At 41.3% G+C, this 12,887-nt stretch overlaps 1 protein-coding gene across 1 annotated transcript in view; it reads right to left on the reverse strand.

Moving 5' to 3' along the window:
* ACVR1C (activin A receptor type 1C) overlaps nucleotides 1-12,887 on the reverse strand; it is a 66,402-nt gene that overhangs the window by 34,841 nt on the left and 18,674 nt on the right. The window contains exon 2 of the mRNA XM_075829304.1: nucleotides 5,510-5,740. Coding sequence (XP_075685419.1) covers nucleotides 5,510-5,740 — 231 coding nt within the window. The remainder of the gene's footprint in view (nucleotides 1-5,509; nucleotides 5,741-12,887) is intronic.

Genomic DNA, 12,887 nt, shown 5'->3' on the forward strand with positions numbered 1-12,887 from the left:
TATTTATGGATCTGTATTAGTTTAGGGGGTCTGGTCTAGGGTCTGTATTAAGGGAGTCAGGTCTGAGGTCATTATTAGTGTAGGGGTCAGGTTTGTGGGCTGTATTTAGGGGTCTGGTCTGAGGTCTGTATTTATTCAGGGTGCTTGTTCTAGGGTCTGTATTTGTTTAGGGGGGGTCTGGTCTGGGGACTGCAATAGTTTAGAAGGTCTGGGGTCTGTGTGTATTCTATGATCTAGTCTGGGAGTAAAAGGGGTTGTCCAGGCACATTGATAGGTCATCAGTATAAAAAACGGTCTGTGCCCGGACAACTCCTTTAATGTATGGTTCTGGACCTTGGTGTCTAAATTTGTGTGTTTCTATAGAGGCTGGAAATGGCTGCAGAAGTAATGAGCAAAGATGTCTCATCAGGAGAAGTCGCCATAACGGTCTGTGTCAGATGGAGAAGAAAAGAAAATGACTTCCATCAGAGAAGACATCACCTGTGAGTCACTGGATCTATAGGGGATCTGTCCCTTCTCCTGACATATCTGTTGTAGGAAATCCTTGTATTCTATATATCTCTGTGTACCCAGGACTAATAGACAAATGCGTGTTACCATTCCCATTGTCAAGAGGAAGTGTCCCTGAACAGTGTGATACTGTCAGCGATGGTTGGAGCCTGTCAGTATGTAGGGACACAGCCCTTTGACAAGGGTAATCGTAACAACCATTTGTCAATGCTCACACAAAAAGGTGGTGTTCATTATAGACACAGCAGAGTGACGGTGGGGAAGGGGGGCCCAAGTTTGTGGAACAGCCCATGGTCTACTTAATCCAAAACTGGCTTCAAGGTGAAGTTTGGCTTTAAAATGTTGTATTCTGTATTTTGTTCCAGCTAATTTCACTTCTTATACAGTATAATACAGTATAAACATCTGCTATCTGTTTTCCTCCCTCCCTCTCCAGACGGTCTCATAGGTCTCATCTGTGTTGGCTACAGTTATATCTGTTATCAGTAGGAAACATCTACAGCAAATTTAAACCGGTGAAATGTCAACTCAGCTCTTTCTGCCAGCCTGGCCTAAAAGAGACATTCATCATATACCAACAATATAGTAATAATAGGAATATACATATAAAATAATAATATTGATCATAATAAATAGGGAGTATAATTATTTACATTTGCATTATTTTTACTAGGGACTTCTAGTGTATTCTAAATCAAGCAGTGAGGAAAGTGACCATCTTATTAATCTCTTAATAGATGATAGATAGATAGATAGATAGATAGATAGATAGATAGATAGATAGATAGATAGATAGATAGATAGATAGATAGATAGATAGATAGATAGATAGATAGATAGATAGATAGATAGATAAATCAAAGCAGCACCAAATAATAGTCAATGATGGGTGCAAAGGCCACAGCTTGTAGCGTGCAAGCCTTAGGTATACAATAACAAGTAAATAAGAAAATAGGCAGCACTGATTTTGCATTCTGGCCCAGGAATTAAGTTACACCCCTGGATAGATAAATAGGGAGATGTCATTAAACGCCAAATAATGATCACAGCTATAAAAGTGATATCACATCCCTTAAAAGGCAGAAAAACTCACAGAACTTTAAACAAATAAAATAGAGAAAGCAATGTCCAAAGTCCTTTCAGCAGAATTGTCAAAGTTGTAGATCAATAAGTATCTCTGCTTATTATCATTTTGTTTAGAGGACCTCCAGTTAAAGGGGTCCTCCAGTGAGTAAAAAATGATGGCCTATCCTCAGGATAGACATCAATATCTGATAGTGGGGGGGTCCAACTTTTGGCACCCCCGCCTATCAGCTGTTTTGAAAGGGGTGCGGCTCAAGCAAGCGACGTTTCCACTTATTCCCTTCACTGCTCAGGACCCCAATCGATCAGAAATTGATGACCTATCCTGAGGATAGGCCATTCATCTTTAATTAGTAGCTTCTAATATTCTAGATACATCCCTCCATAACAGGTCCATAAATTCAAGCAAATGGCCATTCACGGTTAAAATTGCCCCCTTATGCCCCTTTCAACTGTATCCGCGTCCTCAGGACATGGATACAGTTAAGAACTATGTTGCCATACACTCTAGTAGGCCGCAAAAAACGTCAGTGCTTCGACCTACGAGGAGTCGGGAACTCATTGAAGGTCCCCGCAATCCAGTGAGGTCAACGCACGCATTTGAGTCGTAACGCTGAGAGCGCAGGCCAGAAGAGACAGGTAGTCTGAGCTGCTTCGTTGATCGTGAGAACGGGGTTAGGTGATTTATCCTTTTAATATTCTTGTGGGGCCACTAAGAAGGCCTTTAAATGTGTGAGGGGCACTAAAGGGGCGTTTTAACTATGAGGGTGGCACTATTACTGTGTAGGGGCAGTAAGGAGGCACTATTACTGTGAGAAGTGCACTAATAGGGGCAGGAAGATGGGAAGTTTGTGTAGAAGATGGTGGAGAATAGGTAGGGAGGGTGCTGGAAAAGCAAAGAGCCAGAGATGTCTGGGCAGCAAACTCTGCAGGGACAAGTCGTGGCTGGAAGAAATTGTCATGATTTGTGTGCGTGTGACTGTACTGTCTATACATATGTCCGCATGAAGTTTGTATATTCTTCTCATATTTGTGTGGATTTCCTCGAGTTTCTTCCCGTACGCCAAAACCATATAGATAGGTTAATTGGCATTATATTTAAAAAAAATTGGACTTAATATATGTGTGTTTGTGATAGAGATATTAGATTGGGTGTTTGCGTAACAATCTCCGTACAGCGCTGCAGAATATGTCGGCGCTATATAAGCAAAAGGGAAATAAAATAAATAAGATATGTGTGTACTATATGTGTATGTCTGTCTATTTGTGCCTATGGTTATGCACCGTATATTTATGTATCTATGTGTATGTGCACTATCTGTGACTCTCCCCCTCCCCTCGATAAATCCGATATAAGCCTCTGAATTTGTGTAATACTGTAAATTCCATTTGGCCTTTTTCCATGTTGTCGTTTCACCCCTAAACAATTAACTGTTGTCACATCTGGAGAACTTTATGTCCAGGCCTGAAGACAGACGACTCTGGGTAACTATATCCCTTTTCACTTTTACCCAAATGTTGCTCCTTGTGCAATAAAAAAACAAACAACAAGTCGACTGTGTCACCGCTAAGGGAATTAGTGAGTATTTCATCAAAAGAGTAGGGCAAAAGGCCTACAGAAGTTTGTGCAATCCCACAGAAAGGAATAACACTTCTTTTTAGTTATCATATAATTTCTGTGATCTCAAATTATAAAGAAGGTAGAAGAATTGTTTTTTCCTGTGTCTGGGTTATTATTCTGCTTTTTATCCATGCATTTCTATCATCAGTGTGTATCATTTAATTTCAATGCCATGTAAATAAATGTATGAATGCTCTCTACAATGAATCGAGTGTTTTTCAGCGACTAGAAAGCAAGGAAGAAAAACTTGTATAGGTACTGTATATTGCAAACCCCAGCCCTGACCCATACAAAAAAAAATAAGTCGTTAGAAACAGTATACTAGTTTTATCAAGGCATCAAACCCAAAGAATATTCCAAATATATATAAAGCAAAATGATAAACTTGCTGGCTTTGTCCATAAAAACACAAACTCTCTTAGGCCATATTCACACACACAGTTTGGATGCAGCTTTTGTGGCAGTTTTTGGCTCAGTTTTTTGAGTCAAAGCCGGAAGTGGATCCAAAAGGAAGGAAAGGTATAAAGAAAAGATTTATGCATCGCCTTTCTTTTGCGTCTACATCTGTGTTTGGCTCAAAAAAACGGAGCCAAAAACTGCATCAAAACTGTGTGTGTGACCGTGGCCATAAAGTGCCACTGCCATGAGAAGCTGTATACTGTGCCCGCAGTCAAACTAAAAAGGAAATAAGGGAGGGGCATTGTGATGAGAATCCAGATTGCTGGGAGTGTTCTGGTCAGTTCACACGTGGTGTAAATACTGCAGATTTTCCGCAACAGAATTCGTTTTGGAAAATCTGCAGCACATACAGTAGCAGCAAAGTGGATGAGATAAAACAAATCTCATCCACATTATGCGTAAATACTGAGTGGAAAAAAAGCTCATAAATTGACCCACGGTGTGGAATTTTATTCCGCAACATGTCAATTGTATTTGCGTAAACGCCGTTTATTTGTTGTGGTTTTGGAGAGGTAAAACCCGCAACAAATAGCAGTTGTTGCGTTTTTTGCCGCAGGTTAAAGGGATTCTGCTGCAAAAAAATAAATAATCTTATACTTACCTGTGTTTTTTCCTCCAGGCAGACCTCCTGAGATGACGTTTCAGCCCATGTGACCGCTGCAGCCAATCACAGGCTGTAGCGACGGTCACATGGGATAAAACATCATCCCAGGAGGCCGGCCTGTATGACGTCAGAGGGCCGGCCTCTTGGGATGACGCTTCATCACCTGTGATTGGCTGCAGCGGTCTAGCAAGCCGGTTAAGTGCTGCAGTTTTCCGCATCGGACATTCCGGGCGAAAAACTGCACCACAGTTTGGTACAGTTTTTCGCCTGGAATTCACTGAGGCGCACAGGGCGGATACGATGCATGCTATTACGCAGCGTATCCACCCTGTGTGATCTCAGCCTTTATGTGATCTTTTCAGTTGGATTCGTGCACAGTATACGGCCTCATGCACACGACTGTAGTCATGTGCATGGTCGTGATTTACGGGTCGGCCGAGGGCAAAGTGTCACCCGCAAGCCGCCCGCAAATCGCGGGCCGTGCACATGGCCGCGGCCATTATTTGCTATGAGCCTGAACACGGCTGTAATAAGACATGCCCGTTCTTTCTGCGGTCCGGGCTTCTGGGCCATGCACGGACTGTGGAAACCACGATCGTGTGCATGGCCCCATAGGAATGAATGGGGCCGCAATACTCCCACTTACATTGTTTGTTCACGTATGTCACAGCAAACTTTAACAGGCATGTCCACTCTTGAATTCCATTTTGTGCGTATTAATTTCTTAATAAGACATATGGACAGAAATTGTCTTCATGAGACAGCCCCCTATTACAGAGGACATGTCACTTTCCTGTTTTAGTAAATACTTGTATTAACCATGAAATAACTATTATGGAGAATCTTTTCTTAGAATTCTGTGCTCTACCGTGCCACAGTTATACCTCCTTGAAATTTATGGATAAATTGACAACTGGGTGTAACCAGTTGGGGGTGTGTCCTTGCACGCTCTGAAACTGTCCAATCAGTGCTCATAGTCTCAGACTGCATAGTGACACGCCCCTTTGACAAGGGGAATGGTAACACCCAGTTGTCATTGTATTCATAAATCTCAAGGAGGAATAACAGAGGAACGACACAACTTAGAGTTCGAAGAAAAGATGCTGCAGAATAGTTATTTTATGTCTATGTCAGGGAGATGATTGGTCCTCTTTCTGGTAGAAACTGTTGTTTTTTTTTTGTTTTTTTCTACATTCTGTGTACTTTTGATTGTTATATAAAAGTTAACTCACCTGCAGGTAAATGGAGTGTTATATTGTTACAGAAATCGGAGTGGCAGCACTCTGTCCTTGTGATGTTGTTTGAGCTGTGACAGTAAACTTGAGCTTTCAACTCAAGAAGAGAAATACAAGACTTGATGACTTCTTCTTTGCCATTTGTAAGCATCACTGATGTCCAGCAAGCTCCTTCTGTTTGGCAGGTATAGTTGGTGCTTTCACACATCAGACATACACACTTGAGACCTTAAAACAGAAAAAAATTACTCTTTTAGGAATTTGTCAATTTTTTCTATGATGAAGACAAAGTTCACAGCTATAATAATCCCAAGGAAAGAACACATTAGTATTACTCACAGATCTTTTAAAGGACCAAAAAAAACAACAATCAGCTACCAAGGTGTTGTAGCTGAGTATTGCACTTACCTATGTACGACCTGCCAAGAGGATTGGGGGAAAGTAATTGACAACTGCTCTGAGGACACTTCTGTAGGAGCTTACTGCCTACTGTTTTACATTGCTCTTGAGCTCCCTCTAGTGGTGGCTGCATGCAGCTGAAAAGTTATATTTAAAATCTATGCAGCAGATTTCGAGCTCAGTTTTAGAAATAAAGAGCTCTAACCGCTTAAAGATATATTGAGGAATTAAAGAGAATAAAATTATAGACCTAAAGAAGTTGCCAAAAGTTTGAGATTTAGGGTATGTTCACACGCAGTGTTTTCAGGCGTTTTTAGGGGTGTAAATGCCCCAAAAAATGGTAAATGAACACCTCTAAACATCTGCCCATTGATTTAAATGGTAAAAACTGTGTTTCGTTCAGATGGGGGAGTTTTTCACATGGTCATTTTAAAAACTGGCGCGTAAAAAAATGTCCTGTAAAAACATATGCATGTCACTTCTCGAGCCATTTTTGGAGCCTTTTGTCATTATGTCAATAGAAAAACAGCTCCAAAAAATGCCTCAAAAAACATTTGATGTTTTAAAAACGGATGAAAATCAGAGGCTGTTTACCCTTGAAAACAGATCCATATTTTACAGTCGTTTTTACTTTAGCGTGTGAACATACCCTGAGGGTACACTCACGGCTTATTTTCACCCCGTTTTTCCCATTTAAATCAATAGGCAGATGTTCAGAGGCTTCTGTTTTTTCATGTGTTTTTCGAGGCGTTTACTCCCTGAAAAACGACTGAAAAAAACAGCGTGTGAACATACCCTAAGTGACATGTAAGGCCAGGCTGACAATGTGCCCCAATAAATGTTTTTGCCATTTTACAGTCACTGCCTAGTAGTGAACTATGGGTTGGATTCTAGATATATAATTGAGAGCAGCCAAAAAGATAACACATAATGACCTATATTTACATCTAACTTGCGAAGGGGACCATATTAAAGATATTTGGCATAGACTTGGCTCCATTAAACACAGGAAGCACATTTTGTAATATCCTTTCCTCCATTACGCATTGCTAAAAACATATTAATATAACAATGTAAATATTTTGTTTCCAAAAAGTTTAATTATGTGATTTGTTAAAAATCATCGTTCCCCTGCACAGTGCCGTGAAGCCGTGTTGAAGTGATATTATCACATGACAATTTGTCTTAGGGCCTGTCCACACACAACGGAATTGCTGCAGAAAATTCAGTTGAAAGTCAAAGGCTTTCCACTACGGCAAAAACGCACCATTTCCTGTGGTTTTTACGGCAGAAAATGGTGCGTAAATTGCTGCTTCTCCTCTGAAAAACGCAGCAATTCCGGACACTTTGCGTAGCAGGGTTTGACATGCTGTGGTCCGAAAAATACGCACCGCAGGTCAATTTTGGCTCAGAAATTTTATGCAGCATGTGGATGATATTTGTTGAATCTCATCCACTATGCTGCTTCTGCTGCGTTTTTTTGTCCGAAATTCTGGCCGGAAAAAAACGTGGTAATTCCGCAGCGTGTGGACAAGTCCTTAATGTTATTGGTCAAGGTCATTTATCAAACGGGCTACATAGTAGATAATAATTGTTATTAATATTTATTTAATAGGGCCATTAGTTGCAGGGCGCTGTACATATGAAAAAAATGTAATTGCACAACATAAGGCATTCGAAACAACAAGTAAAATAAATATGGCTTGTCTTCATTCAATGCATTTGTGTACCCAGGATACTCAAAAGATGCTCGAGGTCATTTGCACCTATGTCCCGTGATCACATGTTAGAGTGTGGCCTTAATGGTGCAAGACTAAACAGTAAAGGCCCATTTACATGGGCGATGATCGGGCGATGTGTAAACAGATCAGCCAACAAACGATCAAACACTCGTTTGTCGGCTGACAGGATCTTTTATGCAGCAAGAAAAATGGTCGCTTGTCAGCAGCACATCTTCTCGTGTAAACAATGGAGGTTCAGCCGACATGATACAAATGTAGGGGCCAGAACAATTGTATTTGCCCCTTTTCATTCTGATCATTGCTTCTGTTGAATGGAGCAAATGAGCGCCGACCTACATACTGTATGCTTGATCGGCGCTCGTTTACCAGGTTTCCTGAATCGGCGGCACTTGTGTCCATGGGCTTATAGTGGTATTGCAGTTCAGCCACATTCAAGTGTATGGAGCGGAGCTGCAATACCAGACACAACCCATGGAAAAGACAAACATTTTTTTCCAACTTCAGACAATTCATCTATTTGCTGGAAACCCCCTTTAAGAAGTGTTTCATGTCTGCAGTCTGTACAGATTTTTGTGCACCGTTGTGAATTTACAGTTCTGCAACCAGAAAGCAACAAATGGAAAAAATTCTGTTTACGAAATATTAAAAATGTCATATTTTATTCTTAAATTTCCTGTGTTTTCCCAGAGTAACTTCAACAGTGACCTTTTCGTCATCGCCATGCCCGCAGAAAGTGAACTGTAGACAAGAGTTCAGGTAATGAAATGTCATTAACACATGGAGTCTATTAATCTTTAACTTTCGGCCAGGTCTTTACAATAATTATAGTCTCTTGCCTGTTTCATAAAACCTATAATGAATTTCTGGTGCACAAATTAACTCTAACAAAATAACCAGTAAATACCGGTACCTTACAATAATGCGCATATGGATAAGAAAATTATACGGGGCACCGCTGCCGCTCACAACCCTATGAAAGCTTCTATTAGGTGCAGACTCTGGACTGGTTATATCAGATCTTTTAGGAATATACAAACAAATTAAAAGCTATCTGATTGTATAATTATTCACGTCTGGTGAGTGGGGTCACGTCTATCATCCATTTATCAAGTTTGGAGTCAAATTCATAAGTATATATGAAAATCACATATCTAGCAATTTAATTCCCTAATATAATGTTTTCCCTGGAGACGGATAACTTTTTCCTGGAAAGCTGTGAGTAATTTCAAACTACCTACCATCGCTCTGTAGGAACTGTCAGCGGAAGGCAAAGCCGCAAGTACAGAGCCTGTACAGCCCCATTAGGCTGGGTTCCCACAGTGAAGATTTTGCACGCATTTTTGTAAGCCAGAAGCAGAAACGGAATCTAAACGGAAGAAATATATAAAGAAAGGCTTTATAGGTCTGCTCTCCTGGATTAATTTCTGGTTTTGGCTAAAAAAAAACCGACTGCAAAATCTACACTATGGGAACTCTGTATGGAACTATTTACCCCTAGAGGAAATGCTTCCCTTGGAGAATACCTCTGCACAGAGGGCATGAGACGGAACATGCCACAATTTATTTTCTGTCAGATTCATATAGAACCCAAAAGAAAAACAAAACGTTGTAAGCCTCAAATTTGACAGAAGCATACAGTGTCCATACGAAATCTGACCGAAAACAAATGGAGGCATGCTTCATCATTTAAAGTAGGGGCCCATACACTTCTTTGGGTTACATATTAAGTCTCCATACAACTCAGGGTTGTACGGAGCCATACAGATACAGGAAGCTTGTATTCCATCAATCCAATGTTGACATGGTTGAAGTGATGGAGTGGCAATTTCTATGGTAACATTATACACTGAAAATCCTTTAAAGAGAATGTGTCATCAGGAAACGACCTATTGTTTAAATCAAGTTTTTATGTTTAACACATTTTTGGTGATATTTTTTATCATTTTCTGTCATCTATATTAAATAATAAACTCTGGCTACTGAGCCTCATAATAGACTGACCCTTCCTGTTCTGTAGAGATCACTTCTCAGCAGTCATCTCATTATCATCACAGGCAGGATTACACTGACAGGTAACACCTTTATATAGATAACACAGAACCCACCGTTGACAATATGTGATGTAGACAGCTCCCCTCCTCCTCCTCCCTGCACAATGACCTCTAGGAAGTTCCCTTTAAGGGCATGCCCAGACGTGGCGGAGTTCTTCTGCCACTGTCCGCATCAATGCCGCACAGAATCTGCGTTGCAGATTCTGTTGCGGCTTTGCCTAAAATGGGCATTAAATTGATGCGGACTAGTCATTGCGTATTGAGGGGAAGAGGGCTTCCCTTCTCTCTATCAGTGCTGATAGAGAGAAGGGACAGCCCTTTCCCTAGTAAAAGTAAAAAGAAATTCATACTTACCCGGCCGTTGTCTTGGTGACGCGTCCCTCTTTCGCCATCCAGCCCGACCTCCCTGGATGACACGGCAGTCCATGTGACCGCTACAGCCTGTGATTGGCTGCAGCCATCACTTGGACTGAAACGTCATCCTGGGAGGCCGGAATGGAGGAAGATGCAGGGAGTTCTCGGTAAGTATGAACTTCTATTTGTTTTACAGGTTGCTGTATATTGGGATCGGTAGTCACTGTCCAGGGTGCTGAAACAGTTACTGCCGATCGTTTAACTCTTTCAGCACCCTGGACAGTGACTATTTACTGACGTCGCCTAGCAACGCTCCCGTAATTACGGGTGCACACACGTAGTCACCCGTAATTACGGGAGCCCCATTGACTTCCTCAGTCTGGCTGTAGACCTAGAAATACATAGGTCCAGCCAGAATGAAGAAATGTCATGGAAGTAAAACCAATACGCTCCGCAGCACAAATAACATCTACATAACATCTGCAGACTTCATTGCGGAATTTTGACTCTCCATTGAAGTCAATGGAGAAATTCCGCAATGAGTCCGCAAAAAGTCCGCTACACGTCCGCAACAACCAGTGTATGCTGCGGACACCAAATTCCGCACCGCAGCCTATGCTCTGCAGCGTAATTGTCCGCAACGTGTAAACGAACCCTACTAAAAAACTGTGGAAGGCTATGGAGAAACGTGTACGCTGCGGATTTCCGCTGTGGACTGTCCGAAGCGGAATTCCAGAGTAATTCCGCCACGTGTGGTCATGCCCTAATACAAAAAAATGTAGTAAAATAGTCCTACACCAGATTAAGAGCCCATACACACAGAAAAGCCGTCTATGGTACCTCCGTGAGTAGCAACACTTCTATAACTCTGTAATACAGCATCTGATGAAATATACCATGATTTGTCTTCTCACTAATTCTGCATGAATCGGAGAAAAACAACGTCTGTGTTCTTCCGTATGAGATCACAAGGAGGTACAATATGGGTCCACCCCAAGCTATGGCCTTTATATTAAAGGGGTTTTCACAGAATCATAAATTATCACCAATCCACAGGATAATAATTTGATCGCTAGGGGCCCCACTGCTTGGACCCCCACCCATCGTAAGAATGGGAGTCCAGAACCCCCAGATCCTCACTCTTCAGTGCGGAGGAGCTTGAAAGGAAGTGACAGTTGAATATGCGTCTGCTGCTTCATACACTGTCTGAGAATGACAGAAACAGATGAGCTCTGTACTCGGCTATTTCCGTCATTCCCATGGACTTTGAATAAAGTGGCAGCACGCATGCTCTACCGCGGCTCCATTCAATGTCCTCCTCACTGCCGTCGAGCAGTAAGGAGGAACTGGGGGGGTTCCCGCGATCGGTGGGGGTCCCAGCGGTGGGGCTTACAGTGATCAGATAATTTTTACCGATCCTGTGGATAGATGATAACTTATGATTTTGGAAAACTAATGTGTACAACACTAATCTGTAACACAGCCATGCGCACGAGTCACAACGGGAATTAATATTGATCCATGGTGGATCTTTGTAATGAACACACGCACTGGCACCGATGTACACATGCCATGGATCTACCGACAGCACAACACCAACGTGCTGATACTAATTCATGAATTGGCCTTCACTAACGTGATGTTGCTAGATGACTTTACCATGACTTTCAGGAATCACCAAGGAGCTGTAAATACATGTATGTGCATGTGTATATGTATATGTAAAGGTTTAGACATTTGATGATTCGGAGTGTTTTATAATCTGTCACTTCGGCAGTGCCAAATACTCCCGATTATCAGAATTTCACTGTAATATGTTGTGCTATTTATTAATGTGGTGCCAACAGTGGATCCTCACAAAATACATATTGGGGGAAATTTACTAAGCAGAATGCACCAGAATTCTGGCACAAATAGTTTCAGATCCTTTTTCAGACAGTTTTGAAAAAGTGCCTTTAAAAAGGGCGTGGCTATGAGGAGTTGTAAAATTTGTTAACGTCGCGAACCGTGCTTTGGGCGGAAAATATTTATGTTATGTACGCCAGCCATGAGCTGGCATAAGGAACAGAAAAGTGTCTAACATGTCTAGCTATTTATCATACAGCGTGCGCCACTGTGGCGCAGTTCCTGCCAGTCTGATCTAGGTTCATTCTCTCCAGTGTAAATAACTCTTCCTCAGGATATTAAAGGTTTGATATTACAAATCTAAAAAAAAAGATCCATGCCTTTCCCATAGCTGCAACGTTGCCAATTTCGATTGGATAGTTCCAATAATTGGGGCCAAAAAAGGGCAGAGTCTGCCAAACATGGGTCATTTTAGGACATTTCTTGGCAAAATGATGGTTTATCTGAGCAAAACAAAGATCTATCTGTAACCAAAGGAATGGACTAATATATACAGAAAGTCTGTTTTAAAATAACCAGCTTAAAGGGGAATTCTACTTTTAAAAATCTGTATATCAGAAGAAAAATCTGTTGGACATCTCATCGACTATGCACAGACCAATAATGAAGGCCACCCCTTTATGCAATCTGACCGTATTATTAGATGACCCTCATTCGGAGTACAGAGGTGTGATTAGTTTTGCAACGCCCTTTGACATTTGATTGAATTTTGCAATGAATGTGTCAAATTGGGGTCTTTCTATAGATCTCGAATCACTAAATGTCTAATAGGTAAAAATAAAAATTGTGAAAATATGTTTCAAAACCAGCATATATGGAAAGTCTGCAGCTGTTGTGAGCTGATAAGTAACTTCAGTTTATTAGCTCTTGTAGAGTACAAGGCTAAAGGTCAGAGGTTTATATAGTACAGAACAAACCAGTTGT

Source organism: Rhinoderma darwinii, chromosome 6, assembly GCF_050947455.1.
Source record: "Rhinoderma darwinii isolate aRhiDar2 chromosome 6, aRhiDar2.hap1, whole genome shotgun sequence".
In the NCBI taxonomy this organism is placed as follows: domain Eukaryota; kingdom Metazoa; phylum Chordata; class Amphibia; order Anura; family Rhinodermatidae; genus Rhinoderma; species Rhinoderma darwinii.